Source organism: Epinephelus lanceolatus, chromosome 16 (assembly GCF_041903045.1).
Source record: "Epinephelus lanceolatus isolate andai-2023 chromosome 16, ASM4190304v1, whole genome shotgun sequence".
NCBI classification, from domain to species: Eukaryota; Metazoa; Chordata; class Actinopteri; order Perciformes; family Serranidae; genus Epinephelus; species Epinephelus lanceolatus.
In genome coordinates this window covers 16003198-16029614 of record NC_135749.1, presented here as the reverse complement: position 1 = coordinate 16029614, position 26417 = coordinate 16003198, and the positions used below count along the sequence as shown (strand labels likewise).

The following is a 26417-nucleotide window of genomic DNA, read 5'->3' as shown; positions in this document are numbered from 1 at the left end:
TTTTCTCTTGCCGTCCCCAGCGAGCAGCCAGCCACGTCTCTCCTTGCATGAATAAAAACAGCTTTTTTAAAAGTAGATTCTGGGAAAGACAAAAACAAAGTTTGTGCAATCCACATGGATAAGACAAACATTCAGAATGTCCTTTTAGGTGCAGCACTCCCCGCAACAATGATCCCTTTGTGCTGTAATGGGCTGAAATGAGACCTGGAAGTATTCTTTTTCCCTGTTTACCTTACAAAGTGATCCATATGCTGTAGAGTTTGTTTTTAATGAGAGCGACGATCTGAGGAGTGCAGGAACCGGAGGCTACCAAAGTTGCCACAAATGCGTACTTTCTTTTTCACATTAACAAGGACAAACACGAAAACTCACTCAAACAAAATGATGCACACAGTTTCATCTGATCAGAAAATAAACACGACCAAGGCGTTAAACTTTCTTTTTTTCCCTCCTCCTCATCTCCTTCTCTCCACACAAGCTACTGTCCAATTATTTCCTGCCCATACACATGATGGTTAATCAAGCACACATACTGTACAAACAGTGCATACTGTACAAACAGTGCATACTGGTATTTGCATTCACACACACACACACACACACACACACACACACACACACACGCTTAAGTAAACGAAAATAAAAAAGACCTGTGCTGTCACGATAGATGGATGGATAATATTTCTTCTTTGGTTTACACCCCCGCGTTCACACAGTAGAAATCCTGTTGAGCTTGACTGTTAATAATGGCTGAATGTGATGTGAGTTTCTTTGTTGGATTCTGTATCAAACTTCCATTCAATCTTTTTTCTCCGGGAAGAAAAAGTTGTTTTTGAGTTGCTACTCTAGCCGGCAGGCCAAGTAAAGCTTAAAGGAATCAGAGATATAACTCAGACAAATAAGCAGGCCAATATAACACTTGCCAAGCAAGCAATTATTGTGATGAATGGCTACAGTGTGTGTTTAATAAAAGCCCCGTCAGGCCTTCAGGATGAGCTTGTTCACACTCACTTTTATCTCGCTGCCTTTTGTTTGCGAAGGATTTCTTGCAGTTATTAAATGACAAGAATGACGCAAATTTGCCACTGGGAAAGAGGCTTTGAATTGATCTGTTTGAAGTAAACTGGATTTTTCTTCCACAAACACACCCAGTTATCTACACGTTCGTACAATTGCATTATCCGAGAATCAGAGCAGACTACAAAAAAAAGCAAGCAGAGAGAAAGAATGACTCAGATAACACCAAACTTTCTCCCAGCATTGGCCATTCAGTGAAACTCAGTCAGTAGCCATGGGAGGCAGCCACAAATGTTTCCAGCTTTTGTTACCCTCTGATTTATGGTCGGTCACCGTGTCCTTGAGGTGTTAGGCTAGATTTCCCTCTAACCAATGGGTGGGCTCTGTTGGTCTATTGTGTTGCTCGGAGTAAGCTGTTGATGTCATCTTTTATGGCCTTGTAATTGTCCTCCTAATTGTGGACAACAAAGAGATGAGAGGTGGATGGTTGGGAATCGACTGATTGTGTACCAGAGGAGAAAGTAACTAAAAAAGGGATGGGCAGGCTCTGCTGTGTTAATGTGAGAGTGAAAAAGAAAGACTTCATATGAGATTATGAACAGAGCTGAGTGTGTTCCCACTGTTTATTTAAATCCTAGAAAGAGATATGAAATTACCCCCGATTCACCAGAATGTACACTCCAAGTGACCCCCATATTTATTACATGAGATAGCAGATTAAGCCATTTTTTCTACCCCATCTGTACACTGGGGACACAACCAGTTAGCCCTTTCAATAAACAAATCTGCCTCAGGTCTGACTTTGCATCTAAAGCAACATTTGTGCCGACGTCATGGATTGTATAACTCTTTGAAATCCTCAGTGGGCTTTGGGAGGTTTTGGGCGAGTGCAGCAGAGCGCAGCAGCATGGTATCGTGAGGGTGTGTGTAAAACAGAGAGACGAAGAATGAACTGAGAGGAGAGATTTTAAATTAATAGACTGCAGTGAATTGTACAGTAAACCCCTAACATTTGGCCTGGAGGCAGCTTCAATGATTGAGCAGGTGCCTATATGGAGTGGAGCTGGGTATCCAGCCTAGATATTTTTCTGTTATTGACAAAATGTGTCCATATAACAGATAAAGTATCAAAACCTTGAAGTACTAAAAGTTAGTATTGAAAATCTGGTCGTATATGTAGTCTTGTTTACTATGATATCCAAAACATTAACTGGATACCCAGAAATAATAATAAATACTGTTGATTTTTTTGTACCTAATGGGACAGTTCATCCCCAAATCATAACACATATTTTTCTTTTTACCTTATTGGAGATAGCACTGTAAATATGTCGGCCTTCTCTCCAGTATTATGGAACTACATGGCACTTTGGTTGTGGTGCTCAAAGCGCCAAAAACGCATTTGAAAAACTCAACAGCAGTGTCTCTTTCCAGAAATCATGACCTGGTCAGGAACTATTTTATGTCTACTGAGCTACATCCACCAACGGTATCATTGCAGAGAAGGAGTAGTGCATCTACTCATTGATGAGAGGCTTGTGCTTGTGACAGTGCCATATGTAAACATTAATGGCGTCCTCTAGGGTCGGGGAAAAATGATTTAGCATAGTATCTATATGTATCTAATGTTGCAAATACAAATTAAATAATAACATAAATTGCTTTTTCAGTCCACCACATACAACTGAGATGCACTGACTGAAATCTTAATCAGATAAAAACAGATGTTGAAAGAGATTTTTCCTAATTTGCATTTGAAAAAAGATAATACATTGCAATATATGTTATCACAATACTCAGCATATTGCAAAACATTTAAGGTCGCAATTGTATTGTGACCTAATTATCTTGATAATATTGTATTGTGGGGCCTCTGGTGATTCTCAACCCTAGCGTCCTTCTTAGCTGAGCCGTAACGTTAGCTAGCTCAGTGGTGCTAGGTGAGCTAGCAGTAGATGCACACTGCATAACACAACAGCAAACATACAGTATAAATTTAGATATCTCCAACTTGTTAGCAAACATTTGCCAAGTTACACGGTACAACATTAGCAGTTAGCATTTGTAATGCTGTGCATCTACTGCTACTGCTTGCTCATTTAGCAACACTGAGCTAGCTAGTGTTACAGCTCAGCCAAGGAGGACGTTATTAGCAGTCGTCCATGAGTAGATGCACGTTTCCTTCGTTACAGTGATAAGGTTGATGTGTGTGTGTTGTTGAGTAGACAGAAAGTAGTTCTTACATGAAACTGATTATCTTGAGTAACTGGGTCATGATTTCTGGAAAGAGGCATTGCTGTTGAGTTTTTGAAATGTATTTTTTTGGCACTTTGAGCACCACAAGCTGAGTGCCATCTAGATCCATTATACTGGAGAGAAGGCAGACATCTCTACGGCCGATATCTCCAACACTCAGGAACTCACACCAAAATGTCTAGACTGATAAATAGCACTACAGGTAGGAGGAAAAATAGCTACTTTTGATTTGGTGGTGAACTGTCCCTTTAAAGTTTGATCTTTGCTGGTTTTTTAAGAGTTTCACTAACAAATGTAGAACAAATGTGCACTTTTCTGTGTCCGTGCAGAATGAAACTGACACAAGCTCCTTTGACACGCACACAGACACAATGGTCTCTCTTCTGTGATGGCACTGTATCAATATTATGTTCTCCCCACCCTGCTCTGTTCCTGTTTGCACAGCCCAGTAAATGTACCCACCTAGTAATCTCTAATGGAGGAAATCCCAGGCAGTGGTTATTCTCTGCTCTCTCTCCCAGTCTCTCTTTGTGATTCACACAGATTTTTTTCCACTCTGTTTGTCTTATACAGACACACACTTAAACTTATGAAACAAACTTAACCATCCGCTCATCTGCTGCAGTTTGGATAAAGCTTTCTTTTTCGCAGATGAAAATCTGTAATCAGTTTTTCTTTTGCTGTCTGTTCTTCTGCCTCTCCCTCTCCTCTGTGAGCCTCAGGTGTTGCCGTTTGTGTACCTACACACATGCACACACTTAAGGTCCTCTCTCATGCTCTCAACCCCCTTAAACACTGGTTTCTGGATCAGTGCCAGCCTGAGTGTTCATTAGTGTCACCATTTGCTTGTACAAGTCATCTGGGAAAACAGTCATGCCTGCATGAACCCTGCAGACATAAAAACACACCATGCACACACACTTTCAGTTGTACACAAGACACACAGTCCTCAGATGCTCCAATCATCGGAAACTTAACATCACAGAAGTGTTTTACCAGGTCTCTTGTGTAACAAGAATGCCACCTGACGTTGTACAACAGTCAATTTTATGACGTAGGTCTGAATCATGTGTCCCTGTGTCCTAATTCCTTCTTTTAGGCTGCATCGTGTCCAGCTGGCCTGGGTGTTTTTTTTTTACGGAGTATCCCACTCTGTGTCGATGAGTCAGTGAAAAACACAGGGCTAACAGGAAGGGAAGCTCTAATGCAGAGATAAAGAAGACAGATGATACATAAAGTGACGAGTGATGGACCAAAAGAAGTGCTTTATGAGCGCTTTCAGGGTCAGGATCTTGCTACAGAACAATGGTCTTTCTGAGAATGGAAAGTAGGGAATTCAAAACGACAAGTTACAACTTCTTTTAATGTATTAGGGGGCAGGGGCAGTAACGGCAGGAGGAAGAGACAGTGCAACAGCTTTATTTGGTGCACTTTTTATTATCTGTTTTTTAAATTATTTCCTTTTGCTCCCTTTCATCTCAACTTTCTTTCTATCCTTTTTCTTGATGTCTCTTTTTTATGATTTATATAACAGCTACTCGGCAAGTAGCATCTTTTATGTTATTTTATAGAAAGCAACAAGGCTTGTATGCTTAGAAATCCTTAATGAGCGCTATTATCAGAGGGAATGTGTTTTTGTGATTGAACTTAACTACCACTGGGACTTGATTGCAGCATGGAGATGTGACCTTTTTTGTTCAAGGACTTTGGGCAGAACTTTTTTTGGTGTTATGCAGAATTAATGCCAAACAAGTTAGAAATTGTTCCCAGTTAATTCTAAATCTCTCATCAATATGAAGTCGACGAGTCCAACGCAATATTGAATTTCTTCTGGATCCAGCTATCACGGTATTTCTCAGCAAGAAACATATCTGCCGTGCGCAGTGCTAATAATGAGCACCAAGGCGCTGTGAAACAACTTTAAGCTGCATTAAACATCAACATCAGTTTAAAGAATTTTGAAACTCAGCAGTGCTCGACGAAGCTGTCAGTGTGAATGATGTGTGATGTACAGTTTTAATGTGGGTCATGTCTCACAGGGCAGCAGCTCAAGAGGTTTGCTGACTCAGGCTAATTTGGCGTTGTGGCATTTAGATTCAGGAGGCATTTGTAGCAGGTTTATAGACCCCCCCTTTGTAGTGTGCCGCTGGCAAGCAGGAATTAGCATAAATGAAGACAAATAAGACGTTTGAAGTCATTGTGATGGGAATTTTTTTCATCATTGACATTTTACAGACTCAACATGATTTATTGATAGTTTGAGAAATAATCAGATCAGTTGGTAACATTATTGTTAGATGTAGAGCTGAAACTGTTATTTGTTTTATCAGTGTATCGATTGATAGCAAATAATCAAACTATTTTGATAATCGATTAACTGTTAATGCAGCTCTATACAATATTCAGAGCATTAATAAAGCAGCAAACGACTATTTGCTATGTAAAGATTAAGTGAAGTAATGGCGTCCTGAGCAGAGAAACAAGTCAAGCCCCCAGGAACAGCACCAGGCTTTGAAGCCAATTTGACATAGTGGTCAAACAGTAGAATTACCACTTCTTGGTCCATCACGTGATGCCATTAGGCCTGAAAATACTTTTTCCCATAGACTTACAATGTGAAAGAGACTTATGTGAAAGACACTTTTGTAAATCAGTGGATACATTTTAAGGGGAATTGCAAACCCTTTGAAATAACTTGTTTCACTATCAGGATTTGATCCATTTGGTCCGATAACATTTTGAAAGTCTTGAAGAGATGCACAATTACATTATTTTTATTTAACAGAATGCTAAACCAGAGGTTAGCTGCTCAACCGGCCCAACAATGCAGAAGATCCAGGTAGTTTTATAACTGGAAAGTTTAACTATTTTGGCTTCCTGTGCCACTTAGCAACCTTTATAGGAATGAATGGGGCCCCGCCTCCAACGCCGTATTCAGATCTCCTTATACATCCAAGGTTGTAATCCAAGCTTCTCTGTTCTTTATTTTGGTAGCTGGTCCAGTTTCATGTGCATGTGAGTGCACAGGAGTCCTGTGTGTGTGTGTGTGTGTGTGTGTGTGTGTATGCCACTGCACTGTGTTCATACGGCAGTTACTGCTGATAAGGTGACAGTGTCTTGGCGTAGGTGTAGCACCCATCTTCAGGTTCCCCCATGTTAGCTCTGTCAGCACTGTTGCAGTTGTTAACACTGTTAGCTGCTAGCCGCTAGCACAGCCACCTCTACGATGAGAGCTGTGTGTAGACAACCTTAATAGATTGATAGATACACTCTTAATATAGAGCACCTTAAAATCCTTCAAGCAGAAATACCAAACATTCGATGGTTCAGGTTCTCAAATGTGAGAATTTGCAACTTTTCTTAGTCTTACTTGATAGTAAATTGAATTGAATTGTATTTTTCAGATGTTTTAACAGGGTGAGCGATAAATAAAAAAACAAAACAATAATGAATCTAAGACAAATTTAATCACTAAAGATTGCCTTTGTTTGTCGCATATATTGTTGGGCTGAATGTAGAAAAATCAAGTATTCAGTTAGTCAGTTGACAGACATTAATTTCCCAAGCTTATTGTTTTGTATTTTGTCTGATTATAAAGCAAAGCTGAGGACCCAGATAACAAAAACCTTAACGTCATGTTAGGACACAATTTTGTGTGTGTGTGCTGCCTGTCAGGTGCTGATCAACAGTGCTGTAGACTTTCCATGAGATCTCAGGGTTAATTGTGTCGTACACTGTCAAATCTATCTGAACACATTTCAAAGGATTTCATTCGTTCAGACTGTGGAACTAAAAAGTGACGGCCTGATGTGTTACATTCCTGTTTCAGGATGCTGCTCATTCAAACAGCCGCCTGAGCTTAGCACAACCAGCGTGTTTTTCTGTAGCCCACAAAGACTTTACTGCAAAAGATTCCCCACTTGGACCACCTGCAGCTGTGGACCAATTAAAATCACCACCCACCACTCCCTGACCCAAATGGTTTGACAGGCATACACACACTCACACCCACAATAACAGCTGGAGAGAGTGAAAGCAATCAATGAATAATTAATAATAATTGGCTCTACCCATTCATAATTCATACCCTTAATTATCACTAAGAGGCCCCACCTGAGTTTGGTGTGTGTGTTTCTGTGTACCCGTCGGTGGACTGTCTTGTATATGTCACAGGAGACGTGCGTGCATGTCCCATCTGCTGTGTTTGTTTCTGCTCTTCTTTCAAATTTTATGAAATGTTGTGTAAGAGGTGTTGGAGACTGGGCGTGTTTGAGCTGTAAACATGCTTCCTCTCCTTCTGACACGCAGAGTAGGTTATCCCTGTGCCGTCTTCCAAAATGTTATCTCCACTTGTGGCTGTGCAGGCAGGAAACTCCTCTCTCCTGATAAGCAAATGGGGTACGAGCTCCAGACTCAACATGCTCCCTTATCAAAGGTGTTGTTAGGATATAATCACAGCATACTTTCACTATCGAACAAGAGGCTATGATTCTAGAAAGGCAGTGTGCAACCATACAACTTGTGTGGTTATTTATTATCCTCCAGGCTTTTAGATGTGTCAGTGGAAAAGTTAAGAGAAAGTGGCTAACTGTCAGTGGTGGAAGACGTATTCAGGTGCTTTCTTGCATTAAAAGTACTAATAGCACTCAACTACAATTAAAAGTCCTGCATTCAATCCCTCCTTAAAGGTCCAGTGTGTAGGATTTAGGGGCATCTATGATATTTACAACCATGTTTTAATTTATTTATAATGACCTGAAAATAAGAATGGTTGTGTTTTCATTACCTTAGAATGAGCCATTTATATCTACATATGCAGTGGGTCCTCTTCCACGGAGTTCAGCATATTGTTCAACAGTAGGTCAGAATGGACAACCCGAACACTGGCTTTAGACAGGCGTTTTTCTAGATTTGCATTTTTGCAAATGTCCCTCTAGATAGGGACATTTATGATTTTGCAATGTCGCATTACAAGCATAAGAGAGAACTCTAGTTCTCCTACATGCTTGGGACATGGGACACGTTTCAGTTGGTTGCAATGTTGCAACCTCATCATTAGATGCCACTTAACCCTACACACTAGACGTTAAGGTAAAAGTATGTAAGTAGGCCCGTTTCCACTGAAGAAGTTCCTGGTACTATTTGGGGGGCAGGAACTTTACAGGAACGTCCTCTCGCTCGGCTGTCTCAACCGCCGTGTCTCCAATGAGAGAGCGGAGTAGGAGGAAGGTTTCTGTGAAGTTACCGGGCTCTGGATGTGACGTAATCGTTGCGCGACCATTTTGACCGGGGCAACGCGGCAAAGAAACAAACAAAGAAGAACAACTGCTTTTCTTCTTACGACTCCTTTTAAAAATGCGACTCCTCGTCTGCTGAGTTTTAAAAATGCCTGCTATTTTGTTGCTTTCTGTTGACGTCACATCCCACCTTGAGTATATCCAATCAGCACCAAGTAAACCCCAAGCCCCATCCAGGAGTTTTTCGGAACTCTGTCCTTCGGGGGTGGTTCCTGCGGTGGAGACACACACCAACGGCCCCAGCCCCGGCCCTGGTCCTGTAAAATTACCCCGAAGTTCCTGCGGTGGAAACGGGCCTAGTGTTATTGGCTAGATGTACTTAAAGTAAAAGTATTCATAGTGCAGTGAAATGTTCCCTGTCTGGGTTTTACTTTCTATATGGTGTTTTTGGATTAGTATTTTTGTGTATGTTGCATTTTACTGCTGTAAATATTTAAGTTTGTGCTCATTTATAACTCCTTTAATAATGTGTGGTAGTTTACTGTACAGTGTTGCATTATATTCCATAAGATCTTAATGTTTGTAGCATTGCTGTCCTGTGAGAGCCACATATCTGTCAAAAGTCAAATTTTCATGGTGTTCAGAATCACCAGAATTGGGTAATGAGGGTATGAAAAATTGTTTTTCAAAGTAACTAGTAAGTCAATCTGTCAAATAAATATAGAGTAAAAAGTACAATATTTCCCTCGTGGATGTAAAAGTACAAAGTTGCAGAAAATGGAAATACTCCACCACTGCTGACTATGCTTGGCTTAAATAACTGGCGACAACAAAAGTAAAGTATGTGTCTTACTATATTAAAAATGTCTTGTTTTTTTTCTCCCCACATTCCTGCAGATCACAACACTGATCAACCATAAAGACAAGCCAAAGAAGTCAGAGCGCACCCTGGCAGCCATTCACAGGGTGGGCCAGGCAGTGAGCGTGGCTGTGGGCCGTTTCGTCGCCGTTGGGGAGGCCATCGCCACAGAGAACCAAGAGCTCAAGGATGAGATGGGTCAAGCCTGCTTCGAGGCACGCAGAGCAGGTTTGGTTGATCTCATTACGTACTCGACATTTCACTGAATTGCTGCGCTTAAACTCAGCACCTCGTCAAGTGCCTCGCTTTTGAAGGAGAAAGAGACAGATTTTATTTTGTGGTCACAGATTAATGTTGTTAAACAGTGTGAGGGTGCTTCACCCTACAGGTTTCCTCATAGTGGATACTGTATCATCATGATATAAGCATGGCTTTATGATGTTAAGAAATTGCCATTGAGGCTGTTACAGCTTGTCAGCCAATAAGACTCATCGGTGTTTATTTCTTCAGACAAACTGTGACAGTTTCATAAGGCATCAGGCACCACCTTTAGGCGTCACACTGTTATCAAATTTGAGCAAGTTTCGATTTGTCTGGACAGCCTGGCTGTCAGACAGTATTAAACCAGAGCACCTCCAGAGTCAACTAAAGACACTGTTGTTATTAGCTTGGAAGTAAAGGCTGAAAAAGTGCCTCTTCACCCAAGGGTGCTGTGTAGGGAATGAATGTCTCTGCACTGGCTTGGAAAGCACCGCATAATAGATTCTGATAGAAGCTTTATGCATCAGGCTGTTGGCAAGATTGAAGCAGTTTTCCCGATATTCACTGCCTCATAGATTGCCTCTGTGTTACATTGAAAAATATTTTTCTACCTGAGGTCAGGACCCCTTATTTTTTTTTCCAGGGTTTGAATTTGCTGGCTGTGCCTGTCTGTGTGGAGTTTAGATTTCTCCCCACGTCCGCATTTCTGCAGTTTCCTCCCCATTCTAAAACAGGCAGGTTAGGTGATAGACTGGCGACCTGTCCAGGGTGTAGTCTGCCTCTTCACCTAATATATGCTGCAAGATTCAAGTCTGAATCTGAAAAGATAATCTGTTTAATGGATGTACGGCTGTTTCAAAGTGCAAAACGTTAAACATCTGAGAGAAACAAAGAGGGAAAAGAGGGTTGTTGGAGGGGTGGAAACAGTGACAACCAGAGTGAGGGAACAAGAATGTGTGGATCACTCTCATGGGACTGTCGGCTTTTATTGAACCCGAGAAAGAAGAGGTGATGGTTTTGTCAGAAATGTGTTTCTCTCAGTGTTTCTACACTTTCTTGTAACATTTGCACTTGAAAAGCCGTCTAAAAAAAACACACTCAATACTCACGTCAACGCTGTGTGTTTCTGTCTATCTAAACTTTCTTAGAATTCTTGGTTTAGATAGTTGTCATCACTCGCTGGGTGAAACACTTCTTTATATCCAGAGGTGGAAGAGGTATTCAGATCCTTTACTGCAGTAAAATAACTAATACCACACTGTGAAAATGCTCCACTAGAAGTAGAAGTTCTGCATTTAAAACCACTTTATATGTGCTGTTTTTGGATTAATATTCCTGCTGCTTTAATGTGTATGTTGCATTTTACTGCTGTAGATATCTGAGGTTGTGCTCATATATAACTCCACTAGACAGAAAGGGTATAAAAATTGTAATCTGAATAGTTTCTTAACCCGTCAGAGAAATGTAGATGAGTAAAACATACATTATTTACCTCTCAGGCGTAGTGGAGTAGACATATAAAGTTGCATAAGATGGAAATGTACAGTTCGCTCCAATCAGTACTTGAGTAAAATTGCTTTGGTACTTTCCACCACTGTTTTATATCTGGAAACTTAGTTGTTATCAGGCAAAACAAGGACCTCATTTAGCTTTCTGCAGAGCAGACCGGAAACAATATCACATTGGGTAAGAATTTTAGACACAACACCGTGATAATAGGTTTATGTTGGGGGAACCAGCTTGCGTGGCAAAGCGTTTAATCCTCACACAGCGTTGATTTATAAAGACGGCTAAAACTCAGACAAAGAAAGCGCTGGTGGGAGGGGGAGGATAGACTAATGAGAAAATGTGCGTGTGAATGTGTGTGTGCGTGTGTGTGTGTGTGTGTAGGTGAGGCCAAGTGAAGTGTATGTGTGTCTGGATATGTGAGCCCACTGCGACTAATTTATTCTGGTTCTCACTTTCCTCTTAGGGAGGTGTTTTTACAGTTTTCCCTTGCACTTCTCCTGACAGACACTGTACAACTGTTCCCTGATTCTAAAAAAAAAAAAGGTTTTGTCTCTCTGACCATTTTTTTTAAAATGATGGAGACATCTTCAGGGATAAAAAAGAAAGACTTTTTTAGAGGCTTTAAGTGTACAGCAGAGAGAGGGGCTAGTTAGTGAAGGATTGACATTTCTCTAATACCTAGCCGCAGGGAGAGTTTAATCAAGCAGGCTTCAGCCTTGTGTGCTATAATGAATGAAATAAAGGCAGGCTGAAAGCACTAGTTTAATTAGATGCTACCCATCATCAGAGCGGTGGAGAGATCCAATGAGGCAGGTCAGTGAAGGCAATCTGCGCTGGATCTCTGTCTCTGTCTCTTTCGCTCAGTCTCTCAGTGTCATTCTCACATTTGCATGCTTCTGTCTCACTTTCTCTTCCCCCCACAGAAAGATTCAAGATAAGATGGTAGTGAGGATCAAATTAAAGTCATTGCACACACTGTATGTGAGTGTTACTGGACTACATGTGCAGGGCTATTAGTTGGTAAAAGGAGACGATTGCCTTTAAGCGCTGTACCAGCTCATCAAGCATTGGCCTCTTTGTGACCTTTTTCTCATAAATCATATATAAATGACACAGAAACAGGTCTACAGTAATGTTAGCGGCTCTGTGAGGCACAGCAGTGCTTTGAGCTAAATGCTAACATTCGGCTCTGTAGCAGAGATAATGTTCACCATCTTAGTTTAGCATTGTTAGCTCGCTTAGATTTGCTAATTAGCACTAAATGCAAAGTAAAGCTGAGGCTCAAAATGTTGACCTGGTGATGGCGCTAGATGAAAAGTTAAAGAAGTCATCCGGAGGGGTCACATGAATGTCTGTATCAAGTTTCATCGCAATCCACCGACAGACAGACATTGCCATGCATTGAGTCATGCAAGATTGACTGCCTGCAAGCACCACACCAACACATCAAGGATCGGCCTTTCAAGTTTTCACTTATGAATAATAAATTCATCGTTCAGAAAAAAAAAAAGTCGAAATCATTTCACCTGATGCATAATTTTCTATGTTGGAACAAACTGCATTTACAGTGAGCAGAAACTACAAGGGTCTCGAGCACATACGGTAAGGGACCAGTGGGATAACACTATTAAGGTCATGAAAATCCATCCTCCAGTCCATACCATCCATATTCCGAGATTAAGAGGCGAGAATTGGCTCCCTCTGCTTTCCACCCTGCTTGTGCCATGGGGGTTTGTGCAGCATTCTTTGCGAGCCAGGCCTAGATGTTTTAACTGGTTAGCGGAGCTGGCACTGAAAAGCAGCCTGTCGGATGCAATCAGTTCGTCAGTGCAGCTTCTTTTAAAGGACCAGCCAAACAAAATAGACAGCCAAGCAGCGTGACCCAATAGAGACCTAGCTATACTCCCTTCCCCCTCCTTTCCGAGCTCTCTCTTTCTGAGAGACTTCTCTCCTCCTCCCTCTCGCTCTTAACTCTGGACATTTTCCTCTTGATAGCTATTTTGGTGATGGGATTTCAGCCTTTTAAACTCTGTATTCCTCCCTTTTTGGGGCCGGTGAAAGCAGATTTGAAAGAGAGAAAAAGGGAAAGTTGGACTCTTCATGAATATTTTTACATTTGCATATTTTGTCGGTGTATGAATTTGGAAAAGCTCCGGCTTTTTTTGCCTATTGTATTTGAGGGCCTTGTGTGTCTCATGTCATCCAGAGAGCATGCCAGCAGTGTTTGGGTCAGGCTGGCATACCACTGAGCTGAATATAGTGCTGCTGTGTGTCACCCTGCACAGGACGATATGTTCTCCCAGAGGTGAAGAGAGGCAGATTGGGAGAACATTGTGCCGTAGTGTTGCCTGACCTAACTTAGAGGGCATTTAAGGAATTATCAGCTGACCACACATCCTTTAATTTTCCGCCTCTTGTCTGGGTCCAGATCTCAGTGGCAGCTGGCAAAGCAAAGTAGCCTAAAGGTCTTTCTGGCCAGCCACATCATCCAGCTCTGCCAAGGGAATCCCAGGGCACTCTCAGGCCAGATGGGATATGTAAACCCTCCAGCATGTTCTGAGTCGGCGTCCTCAACTCGACTCTCCCTTAGTTATCTGACAGACAGACATAGGGGCTCTATCTTACAGCCGCAGCAAAGCAGTGCAAAGCGCAGTGGATCTGTCATTGCTACTTTCAGACCAAATCTGTTGTCGTTTTCATGGCCAGTGCCCATGTTGTGTGTACTTGGGCCTATCTGTGTGCCCATGGGTGTGTAGGTCTTAGAACGAGGTGTGGGCGCCCAGGTTATGCGTTGTTTAACTAGCAAAAGGGGAGTTGGACATGCCCTAATAGACCATGTGTTATAGATTGTTTAAATAGCACCCAACCAAAAATCTCATAAACTCCCTAGATTAGTAAAATCAAGATTTGCACACGCCTAGAAAAAATGTTTTAGTTGTCATGTTATGTTTGATGCCAGTGTGTTCCATGCAGTGAGGACAGATTTTTAAATAAGGGAAAAGAGAGCACTTGTGTCGGATAAGTACTCTGTATTGGCAGATACCCAGAGTTTAGGTTTATGAATCAGTAGCAGAGAGAAAAAGTTAGTTGTTTCATCCTTATACACCAACACAATATATCTGCATTAAGCTCTATCAGACAATATATCCGCCCAACTGTCCCTTCTCTCCTCTCTCGCAGGTGATGCCATAGCCCAGCTGACAGATGTGGGATCAGCCGTGCCATCCCAGTCAGACGGACGTGTCACGGTGTTCAGTGATAGGACAGGGATGGTGAAGGCAGCCCGCTTGCTCCTCTCCTCAGTCACTAAAGTCCTCGTCCTGGCTGACCGCATCGTCATCAAACAGATAATCACATCACGTAACAAGGTGAGACATGTAAATGTGAGATGGCACAACCTTTAAAGATATGCATAATCTCTCTTACTTAGTCCCTCCCGCACACACACAGTGATGCACACATTAATACACACACACACACATCTTAGCAAACTCCATCTGGAGTCCGTTATTTCCTAATAGATAAGCACTGGCTCTCTGAAGAAGTACTCTGGAGGTAATTGGAGGGAAGCAGCACATTTAGCGATCACATAAAAACACAGAGCAAAGAGACTGCCTCTCTCCATCGTACCTGGCTGTGCTCTCAGCCAGACAGTGTGATATGGATGTAGCTGTAGACTAAGCCAAGAATGGAAACAGGGGGCCCAGTCATGACTGGTTATCCTCGTTTGGACAGACAGTCGGCAGCCCCCTGTTCTCCATTACTGGCAAACACAATTACATCTCTTCCTCCTCTTTGTCTGGCGTTGATAAAAGCTGCTGCATCAGGGCTGCCAGCTAACCTACCCTCAGCAGCTAAATTAGCAGGTACATAGACTGCTATTAACTAAAATGCAAGTTAGGAACTACTTAATCTGTTGGTTTTATTTTAGCATATCATTGATATAATTGCATCACATTGAGACATAAATACTTCGGAGGAGAGCGCTGGAGTAACTTGTGGTGGTAATGTGATATTCTCGGCTGTTTTTTTGCAGTTCCTGCTGATATCCTGCGAGATTTGAAATAGTTTTTGGAAGGACTTGAAGAACACAACCATATGTGTTCATTCACCGCACCGCTCTGATCTTTTCACTCCTCTTAGGTCCTGGTTACCCTCGACCATCTGGAAAGAGTCAGCACCTTCCAGGAATTTGTACAGATATTCAGCCAGTTTGGCAATGAGATGGTGGAGTTTGCCCACCTCACCGGAGACAGACAGAACGTGAGTAGCATGCAAAGAAACTTTGTTTTTAAATTCATCAGCACACTACTTGTCTGAATAAATGGAATTATATGTGGTCTAACTTGGAAGAAAGCTGCATATGTGTTTAGTTTGGTTTATGAAGGTGCACTAATTTGTCTCTTTGTTTCTTCAGCACTGAGCATTATTTGTTTATTCATGCAGATGTGATCTAACAAGCAGCGGTTTTCTAAACATGGTATTCTGAATGTGCAAGCAGTTGGTGGAATTAGACTGTGAAACCTGCATTACTTACACTGTGAATGTACAAACTCAGAACAAATCAATAATTTAAGCATCAAATATTTACTCTTCTAAAAACAAACAATGAAGAAAGGTTTCTTCTCATATATCTCTCTTTCTGCATCGAGTCATTCTTCTAATCCATGTCTTAATCCATAAAAGAAATGTACAGGTCGGTTATGACTCATACTCCTCAAACAAGTCACGATATAATGTTGATATGAACTGACCTGTGCTTTGAGCCGTGCATTCTCTCTGCAGTGTATCAGCTCAGGGTATGGCACATTTGCAAAACAAAACTTCTGCTTCAAGCTTTAGAAAAACAGTCCAACTTAGGGTTTCTAACTTTGTTCTGTCAGAGACTGCTAATCCGTCTTTGATGCATACATTCAGCCCCTGCAGCTAAAGCGCTTTGCCTGCAGAAGCTGATGTAAAGTGCAGCGGCTGCGGTATCTAGACAGGGAGAAAGGATCGGCCATCCCTCTTTCTGGATTTCTTCAGGGCACGTGTTTTGAAACACACATCATGCCTCTCCCCAAAGCGTCGCAGCTAATGCTCCCTCTCCTCATTTACCACCCTGATTTCTCTATCACTCTCTTTTTTTTTAGTCGTATTCACTCCCACTCATCCATGCACACACATGCACAAGCCCACAGCCCTTTAGAAAATCTACAATCTTCGTCTATTGAAGCCAGACGAGCACAGAGACAAAAATAATGACAGATAATCACATCGTCTTTGTAATCTATGGCGAAGTGATGGGAGAGGAGTTGATTCAGCTGCCTTTTCCAAATCCCCAAATACCTGATTCGAGCTGTCTATTTCTGTTTGGAATACATGAAGCGGGGGAACAGCGGGTCACATGCTGTATCTTCTTTCCTATTCTGGTAGCATCTGTTTTTATTAGGGAAACAATGAGCCTTGGAAGTTTCGTGTGTGCAAACTTGGAGAGGAATCTGTGTCACATTTGTGTGTCCCTTCATAGCAGCTTTAAAGAGATTTGTTGCATACTTTTTCATGTCCCTCGGACACCCAGAGAGTTCTCAGAAGTTGCAACTGAAGTAAAGCCACCCATAACCATCTGGTGTGTGTGCGCGTGTGTTTGTGCTGTAGGACTTGAAGGATGAGAAGAAGAAGGCACGGATGGCAGCAGCCAGAGCAGTGCTGGAGAAATGCACCATGATGCTTCTCACAGCCTCCAAGGTAAACAGCTGGTGCACCAACACTGGACCTCTGGGCATGAGTTATGGATTATGTCCAGCTTTAAAGATTTAAGGCCTTTTCGAGTTTATTTAATTTCAGGGCTTCTCAAACGCTGTGATCAGTGGTAATACTCAAAACTCAAAGTCACAAAATCATGAACAAAGAGAGTGTATAGTCGTGGTTGTAAAACATGAAAGCAGATAGACGTTGAAAAGAGTAGAGGAGGGCACGAGCTTTGACATTTCCCTTCAAATTCCTTCCAAAGACTTGCCTGAGGCACCCAGATTGCGAGTCGGCGCGGATCAACAAGGACGCCGTGTTCCACCGGATGCGCTGTGCCCTGGAGCAGGTCATCGAGATAGTCACCGAGGCACGGAGCTGCGGGGAGAACAAGATCCTTCCTGCCAGCATCTATAACGGCATCAAGGACTTCAAGGTAGGATCAGAAATCAGACTTACTGAAGGAGTCTGTGAAGTAAAGTAATGATCCTCTTGTGAGGGAGGCGTCATGCTGAACAAATTTTCTTTAAAGCTGCCATAAAATCACTTTCAGAAATGTCAGTAACACTCCATTTATATTAATAAGAAAGAGCATGGTTTTAAGCAAAACCCCTCAAATGATCTAGTTGTGCTTCTGTGTCAGCTGATTTGTGGTTGCAGCATTAAGATTTTGGCAATAGCTTCAAATGTTACTCAAAGAATCAATATGTAGGACCAGACCTATCTGTTTTATGATTTGGTTAATAGGGTCGTGTGACTCATCATAAACCTACATTGCTGTGACTAATCTTCTCCCTCCTCCTTGTTCACCGGCGAATGATAGAAAAACAACAAAACAATGTTTTGACGGGGTCTCTTCTGTCGAGATAAAAGGAGAAGGAAGTATTTTAATGAAAGGGCCAGGAGATGCGTATTGCTTTTAATAAATGGCTTCATAGCTCCTAATGGCAGAGTTGAACTAATAGCTTATATAAACCTGTCACCTTAGGACACATAGGCAAAGGCCTGTACTTCTTTTAAAAACAGATCTTTGTTAAAAAAAAAAAAACAAAAAGAAAAGAGGATGAAACAGGGAAAAAAATGCATTAGCTTTCATGTTTATGTGCTTGAGACGCTGTTTGCAGAATTTAGTGCGCATCTTTGATGGTCCAAGGTGAATCCGAGGCTAAACCCACAATCCTTGTTATTTAATGACTAGGTCAAGTGCACAATGATAATGAGATAATAAATTATGTATTTTTTCCCCTTAGGATAAAACTCTTGTGTGTGTGTTGCCTCGTCAGTCTTAAAATCTATCCTTCAAACACTCCTTCAACTCACATATGCAATCCGTAACCTTCTTCCTTCCCCATCTCGCAGTCCAGCGTGGAGTGCCTGCGGGAGAACCTGTACTCCCTGTCCCCCCAGGGCATGGGCAGCCAGCTGGAGGCGCTGGTGGAGCGGACGGAGGACTTCACTGATTCGGCCTACACCAGCCACGAGCAGCGGCAGGCCATCCTCGGTCTGTGCCAGCTGGCGCGCCAGGACACTCAGCAGCTGGTGCACGCCTGGGTTGAGGCGGTATGTTGGCACAAGCACGCAGACTTGCACAGATGCACAGATGCACATACACCTACAGGAATATTAATCTAAACATATGCTACCATATGAAGAATAATAAGAAGTAAGTCATCTGTGAGACACTTGTAAGTATGATAATAAGATGCAAAACAGAGTTATCCAAGCAGAGAGGAAGTAGACGTTGGCTGGATTACTGTTGGAAAGATAGGGAGTTTGTCAGGTTAGGAACTAAATCTGATCATTAATATCTTGTGTGTGATTTTTCTATAGCAGGCAGTGTCATAGACCTACTCACATTAAAGGGACACTTCACCCTCCAAATTACCATTTGTGTATCAGTTACTCTGACTTCTCTTGCATGCCTCCAGTGAATGACAAATCCAGAAACTTAGAAAATTCTTGATGAATTCAAAGTCATAGGAAACCGCATGTAGCAACAGCAAAACAATATCCAAACATCCATTTACACACTCTCACACAACTCGTGCAGTATAATACACATTTTATTTATCCACTCCTGTGCTCAGTACTTCCCTAACAGCCGTTTCCGATGGGGAACTGAGCTAAAAGTGAAACTCTCAGATTCACCAAAGTCACACAGTAACACACTTCTGCTCTCGTGTTTAGCAGGATAAAACTGTCTGTGTCAGTGGAGTCTGGCTTTGAAGAGAGCCTAGATAACTTCTAGTTCAGTTCCCCATCGAAAAGGACTGCCTGTTTGGGAAGCACTGAGCATATGACTCAATAAAAGAGACTTGGAATACTGCACAATTTGTGTGACAGTTTGTAGACAGATGTTTTGATATTGTTTTGCTTTGTTAATTAAGGACGCTTGTGACTTTAATTCATCATGAATTTTCTCCATTTTTGGATTGCTCATTTACTGTGACGTAGTGATGCTCAGGTCGGACAGTTGGGGTAAACTCGTTAGGAAATATTGTGGCTTTTGGGCAGGCGGGTCATAAAGTGACAAAGAGGAATTCGGAGTAAATTATTTATAACTTTCAGGAACATTGTGCATTAATTTATATTGTGATATTTACTAGGGTTCCTGGTTCGATCTCGGGTGTGGGTGCATATTCTCCCCGTGACAGAGTGGGTTTTCTCCGGGTACACCGGCTTCCTCCCACAGTCCAAAGACATGCAGGTTAATTGGTGACTCTAAATTGTCCATAGGTGTGAATGTGAGTGTGAATGATTGTCTGTCTCTATGTGCCAACCTCAAGAGGATGAAGCGGTTACAAAATGGATGGATGTACACACACCATTTTGGGGGGTGAAGTATTCCTTTAAGACTCCCTCCCCCGGCTCATCCAGTCCTTATTTTTGCCTACTCACTTTCTGTTCAAACATCCCTCCTGGAACAAGAGAGCATAACAACCCATGTGAATAACCATCTCTACTAAGGCTCGTTCAGCCGAGAGAAACATCACGTAGTGTTCTGTGTCTTGCTGCCATTCAGTAGAGTCTCCTTGGCCTTTAAACGGATGGACTTATGAAACAAAAGTCATTATGTCACTGTTTTTCATTGTAAACATTTTTTCAGTTTGTTGAGCGTACACTGAGAGACTGCTGCCATGTAATTTTACAGCAATTGAAGGTCATCTGCAGAGTTGAAAAGACCAGAACATTGCAACGTTTTGAAATTGCAAAGAACGAGTCTGAAAGTGTAAATATTCTTGGGTGTTCTTCACAGGCCAATTTGTGGTTTTGATTCTTGTTGTGGAAGGTTTAGTTGAATATATAGTTTTCATTCCGATTGGACTGGTGGGTCTGAAGATGTGAAACTTTGTTGTAGAACATTTTAACGAAATAATTGGTTTAAATGATTTGATTGCACAAAATTGCACGTTGAAACGCTCAATGCTTTTACATATTCAGAGCGTAAAAGGTCACAAATGTAATTGGAAAGTCAAAAAGTATGCCTGGGTTCATTTTCCAATCCCACCTTTTTCTAGTGCACTCTTCCAGATAATAATGTAAGTTCGTGTGTGGGCCTGTCAAACCATGCTGGGTGTCATGTTTTATTCTCCTCTTCCTCTCCCTGTCTCACCAAAGCAGCAGTCTGTCCATGCCAAAGAAGCCACAGAGGACATGGAGGTGGCCATCCTGAAGACATGCCAGAGTGTCAGTGACCTCCGACGTGAGGTGAGCAGCAGTCTGTCTCTGCCCTGCCTGTCTGCCCTCTGAGTCTGAGTAGACGTACAGACACACAGACATGTCGGGATGTCTCTCACTAGATGTTCTGCCTCTGTAGGCGGCTTCCCACTTTCCTTTTTCACATCACTCTTCAGCTTACCTGCCGTCCCTGTCAACCCAAGGATGACATTTTGTCACCTCTGCTCTTCTTTTTCTCCGACTCCTCAACATCCACAGCATTCGTTGCGTCTCACTCATCTTTCTCTCTCCTGTGTTTTCTCCAGCCTCCATCACTCCCCCTTCTTATTCTGCTATTTAATCTCTGATTCCTCCTCCAGCTCCATAAAGTGGCAGTCGTTCGTGCCTCTGACTTGCTCAAAGTTCACGGGGAGCAGTTACCTCTACGGGCTCTCAAAGCTGCAGGCGCCGAGGGAAACCTGGAGGCAGTGGCGGAGTATTCACACACGCTCACTGAGCAGAAGGAGCAGCTGGTGGAGGTAGGCGGGAGGGGAGGGGCGCAGGGAGCAGGGGGAGGCTTGTTGGTGGTACCACCTAGTAGAGGTGTTCAACTGGAAAAAAAAACATCACCTGTAGAAATCTGTCGTGACGTTTAGCTTCAACTTTTTTCATTCTTATCAGTCTACTTTCCGAGGAAAAATAGCTGGCTGTAGCTGACAGAACTTGATCGTCATGAGTTGCATATTTGCTGAAAACACATCGAAATTGATGCAGGCAAACACATATCGCTTGAAATGAAAGAAACTGTAGACAACACTTGTAATCCTCAACCAAATGAACGTCATTATTTGGATTTGTTGTGCAAACACTGAGCAGAAAAACGCCATGCAGGCTTTGTCATGTCTTTGCCAGTGTCCCAAACAAACAGAACGTACAGTGTAGTTTGAAAGGAGACATTGTGTAAGAGTAAAGGTGCTCCTTTGGTAGATTTTAAGATTTTCTTGAGATTATTTACAAAACACTTCACAAAAAAATCCCAAAAAGTGCGGCCTTGAGAGTCACTTGTTACCCATGCACACTAAAAAAAACTAAGACACCAATGAAGTTAGTTTTCTTTCAGGCTGAAACCACAGATGAAACATTTCTTCAGGTGTTTGTGTAGTCAATATCAATGCACCTTAAATTCAAGTAACCAGGAAATATCACTACAGAGATTAGGCTTGTATAGAAATATAAACCAAGGGAAAAAAAAAAAAAAATAGAATTAATTTGCACTGTTTTTCTGACTTAATGAGATTATTATCTCATAATTATTGGCAAAGTTTTAATGGGAAAAATCTTTTTTTCTGAATTAATTAAATAATAATCTCTTAAATTATTGTTTATCTGAATTAAATTCTGAACGAGATTGTTTGTCTAATTAATTCAGAAAAACAAGTGGATTTTTTTTTTCATAAAACCCTTTCTCACAATTCTGAGATAATAATATTGATAATTCAGGGCAGATCTTTTTTTTTTTTTCTAAAAAAAAAAAAAAACACTTCTGTAGGTTTCTGTATAAAACTCCATTAAAAATAAAACAATTTGACCACACAGTTAGGTACGATCATCTATGATGTGTTTTTAATAGTCTAGTGTGTAGGATTTAGTGGCATCAAGCAGCGGAGGATGAAATATGGCGGCTGTCTGAAAAAGTGAATGGCCCTTTCTAGAGCCACTGTTTGGTTTTTGTGTTCTGGGCGACTGTAGAGACAGGATGCATTCTTTATGTAGATATAAACGGCTCATTCTAAAGTAACAAAAACACAACAATTCTTAATTTCAGGTGATTAAACACTAAAGAAAACATATATTATATTCCATTCCTACCAATATATTCCCCTTAATCAAACACACTGGACCTTTAAGTTGGTAGCAAGGTAGTATGTACAGTAAATCAACAATTTCTGTCAGTATAACTTTTAAATCTGAAAAGCATCTCCAGTCAGTATTTTTCTTTGTTTTTGCTTCAGACGTGTCGGCTGCTGTGCCATGTGTCGGGGACCGAGCCTCTGGAGATTACCTGTATACATGCTGAGGAGACCTTCCATGTCATTGGTCCACAGGTAACATTAACCCTCCAAGCTTTACCTGCATGGATTTTTGTTTTCACTAGTTTGATTATATTCTCCATTAACTTGTAATTGGCAGGAAACAGGGGAGACAGGATCAGTCTAGAGAGACAGACAGGTTTACCTTACTTAACCCTGAGACCCATTTCGTTCCATTCAACACTTTTATTGCATGTCAATAAAGTCAAAGCGGTGACAGTGGTCTGGGAGTGAAATCAAACCCGAGTAATATTTAGACGCAGTGGGGAAGAGAAAATAGACAAATTACCTCACGTCTCCTCTGTCTACCTCCTACACCTGAGAACATGCTGTCCACCCAGTCCCCCTATCCCAGATCTAATTATGTTTGCTCTTGGAAACCATCCATGCCAGTAATTATCCAGCAATGTAGAATGTTCCCGTCCTGCGGCGCGAATGTCAGGCCCCGCATGACTCTGCAGTAATGACTCCCCTCCTAAGTTCAAAGGTCAACCAATCAATAATGCTGCAGTATGGGGGGGGGCGATGGTGATATGTGTCTGTGTCTGCCCAAAGTAATGGAGGGGTGGCCCAGAGGGTAATTGGCTATTAAATACTACACTGCAGGGGATGGACGTGGTGTGTATGTGTGCTCCCACATGTGTTTGTGTGTGTGGGTGATTGTTTTTTTAAATTTATTTTTGTCAAATGTAGTTTAAGCCAGACTTGATTACAGATATAATAAATTGTTGTATGTGTTTTAAACACTCAAGCTAGAGCTCCGTCACATATACGATGAGTCATGCATCAGAGATGTGCTGAACCATTACTCATCAACCTTAATATGTTTATTTAGTAAAACACAAGATTGATGATGAAGCCTCAATGATTAATTCTTTTGACCAGATAAACATAGTCTAACCTTAGTTACTGTGCACATTGTTTTTGGGTTATTTTAGTTACTTTATCTGACTAATTTATTTTTGTAATAAAGCTGTATGATATACTATAGTAAGTTATGGATTTCTAGTTGGAATAATTCCACTATATAGTTTTTGGCCTCAGAGTTGCATTTTATTTTTATTACATTGATAGGTATTATTTCATTATGATTGACCAACTATGAATGGTATGTAAATGACAAATCAGTCTTTGACTACCTACCTAACTCAACCAAACACCCAGCCACCCAACCAACCAACCAACCAACCAAACACCCAGCCACCCAACCAACCAACCAACCAACCAACCACCCAGCCACCCAACCAACCAACCAACCAACCAACCACCCAGCCACCCAACCAACCAACCAACCAACCAACCACCCAGCCACCCAACCAACCAACCAACCAGCCAACCAGCCAACCACCCAGCCACCCAACCAACCAACCAACCAACCAGCCAACCACCCAGCCACCCAACCAACCAACCAACCAACCAACCAACCAGCCAACCACCCAGCCACCCAACCAACCAACCAACCAACCAATCAACCAACCAACCAACCACCCAGCCACCCAACCAACCAACCAACCAACCAACCAACCACCCAGCCATCTAACCAACAACACACCCAACCAACCAACCACCCACCCACCCACCCAGCCATCCAACCAACAACACACCCAGCCACCCAGCCACCCAACCAACCAACCAACCAACCAACCAACCAGCCAACCAGCCACCCATCCAATCAACCAACCAACCAACCAACCACCCAGCCATCTAACCAACAACACACCCAACCAACCAACCACCCACCCACCCAGCCATCCAACCAACAGCACATCCAGCCACCCAACCAACCAACCAACCACCCACCCAGCCATCCAACCAACAACACACCCAGCCATCCAACCAACCATCCAACCACCCAACCACCCAGCCAACCAACCAACCAACTAACTAAGCTGACACCGATACGAGGCAATGCATACAGGGCTCGGTGTGTATTTTACGCAAAAAGTTTATCATACTCTGCACAATGGGAATCAAGGCAGTGGAATCCCACATGCAGATCTAGAAACACAAAATCACCAACTCATGTTTTATGTTACAATAAAAATTTGAGCAAAATTGTCCCCAACCCTGTGTTATGTCCCCGGTCTAGGGGAACCTAAACGTAACATGCTGTGACTCCCTACTCTTCCCACTCCTAAAGAAGGCCAGTTACACAGTATTTATAAAAAAAATAAACTAATGGTCCTTAAACGTACCAAGCAAAAACAAATGTTAAACAAAAAACAACCTAACCTGAACTCCTGTCTATTCAAAACAAGAGAAAAGAACTTGGCAATGCCAAACAAACAGGGCTTCTCACTCTTACTCAAGTGTCAAGTGCTTTATTTACAGTGCTCAAGTAAAGAATACAAGAAAATCCACCAATAACTCTAAAAAGTAAACTGTTAAACAAAACTCAACTCATCCACTCAAAACTGATCAAAACACTTTCCTAAATAACAAATTTATCAAGGACACACACTAGTTAACACAGTCGAAAGTTTCTGCCTGCAGGTACTCACAAACAAGTCTACATTCACAGTCTAAGTACGTGCTTTGTTGGAGATAGTAGAGGTGAAAGGAGGGAAGAGCGTCTATCAGCTGGCATTTAAAAATCTTCTCTCATGCACTGGACAGATTACTGCAGACCATTTTTTAACTGTTCAATTTTCGTTATGGTAAAATAAGTCTTAAATTTAAGTCTGAGTGGCTTTAAAAAAATCTTAATATAACTTGGCTTGAGCTGTAGGAGTCCTGGACATGTGAGCTGCTTCCACCTGTAATTTTATTCCCTACCTGCTTTTATTTATGGGGCCAGTTATGAGTGTAACAGCATCAAGTGTAATGAGTGTAGCAGCAGAATCAAGGCTCTGACATGTGAACCCCAAGAGAGTGAACTAGGTGTCTTACTGTCTTGCCATGTTGGTGTTGATTAATGAAAATTATTCCAAGAGAACTGTAACCCACTTAATCAGCCACAGCCCAGAGAGAGTGCAGAACGCTACCCATCTTGAAAACAGACTTCTAAAGCTGTTAACACTGTTTAAACATTAATATTTAACATATTAATGTCTTGGTTTCGTTATCGTCTAGTGTTAGTTCCTGTATTAAAGTGCAGTTTGAAAGAGATAGTAGCTTCAACTCTTGTGTTTTAGATTTCAGTGGGAGAACCCCTTTGGTTTAATTTTAGACAACTAGTGCAGCGGCTGCTCAAAATGTGCCAGTTTGGAACGAGCCAAATGCTTGGCCTCTGGTGTTGCTGCTTGCAGCTTTCTCAAGAACAGCATTTAAACAACTTCACAATTGACACTGCGTTTCCTTGGGTCCTGAGCAATACACCTGCCATTACATAGTTGTGTCCCCTAGCAATGCCAGAGCATACGTATCTAGGGTTGGGCAGTATCTATTGAATTGGCATATGACGCTGTATACGGTGAAACATCGCGATGGACATTGTGTGACAGAGGCAGGGGAGGAGAAGGTGGACTATTGCATGCAAAATCAAAATTGTTACTTTTCAAGCATGCAGGATTGCACCGGAGCTTATGGCAATGATAAAGTTATCCACCTCAAACCCAGGCCTCGTTAGCAAATTTGCGTTTCCTAGGATAGTCAAGGTATGATCAGCTCCACTCTTCCTCTGATTGGCTAGTACACATTGCCTTTGTTGCTGGGTTTGGTTTGGTTTAGGCAAGAGAAGTGAGATTGGTTAGGGTTAGGGTGAGAATGTCAGGGTAAGCAAATCAGAGGCAGAGTAAGGACGCATTCACACTGGCGCTATTTGGTCCACTCTAAATGAACCCTGGTCCACTTCCATGGATAGTT

The 26417-nt window shown here is 42.0% G+C and overlaps 1 protein-coding gene across 2 annotated transcripts in view; it reads left to right on the top strand.

The window, feature by feature from the left end:
* The window catches only part of ctnnal1 (catenin (cadherin-associated protein), alpha-like 1), a 68379-nt gene that overhangs the window by 30082 nt on the left and 11880 nt on the right, over nucleotides 1-26417 (top strand). The window contains exons 2-10 of one of the 2 annotated variants that reach the window (XM_078175572.1): nucleotides 9408-9597; nucleotides 14320-14507; nucleotides 15283-15402; nucleotides 16777-16866; nucleotides 17132-17302; nucleotides 18226-18426; nucleotides 20485-20574; nucleotides 20904-21062; nucleotides 22536-22628. In XM_078175572.1, the coding sequence (XP_078031698.1) occupies nucleotides 9408-9597; nucleotides 14320-14507; nucleotides 15283-15402; nucleotides 16777-16866; nucleotides 17132-17302; nucleotides 18226-18426; nucleotides 20485-20574; nucleotides 20904-21062; nucleotides 22536-22628 (1302 nt within the window). The remainder of the gene's footprint in view (nucleotides 1-9407; nucleotides 9598-14319; nucleotides 14508-15282; nucleotides 15403-16776; nucleotides 16867-17131; nucleotides 17303-18225; nucleotides 18427-20484; nucleotides 20575-20903; nucleotides 21063-22535; nucleotides 22629-26417) is intronic. The other variant, XM_033637432.2, reaches the window with a different exon arrangement.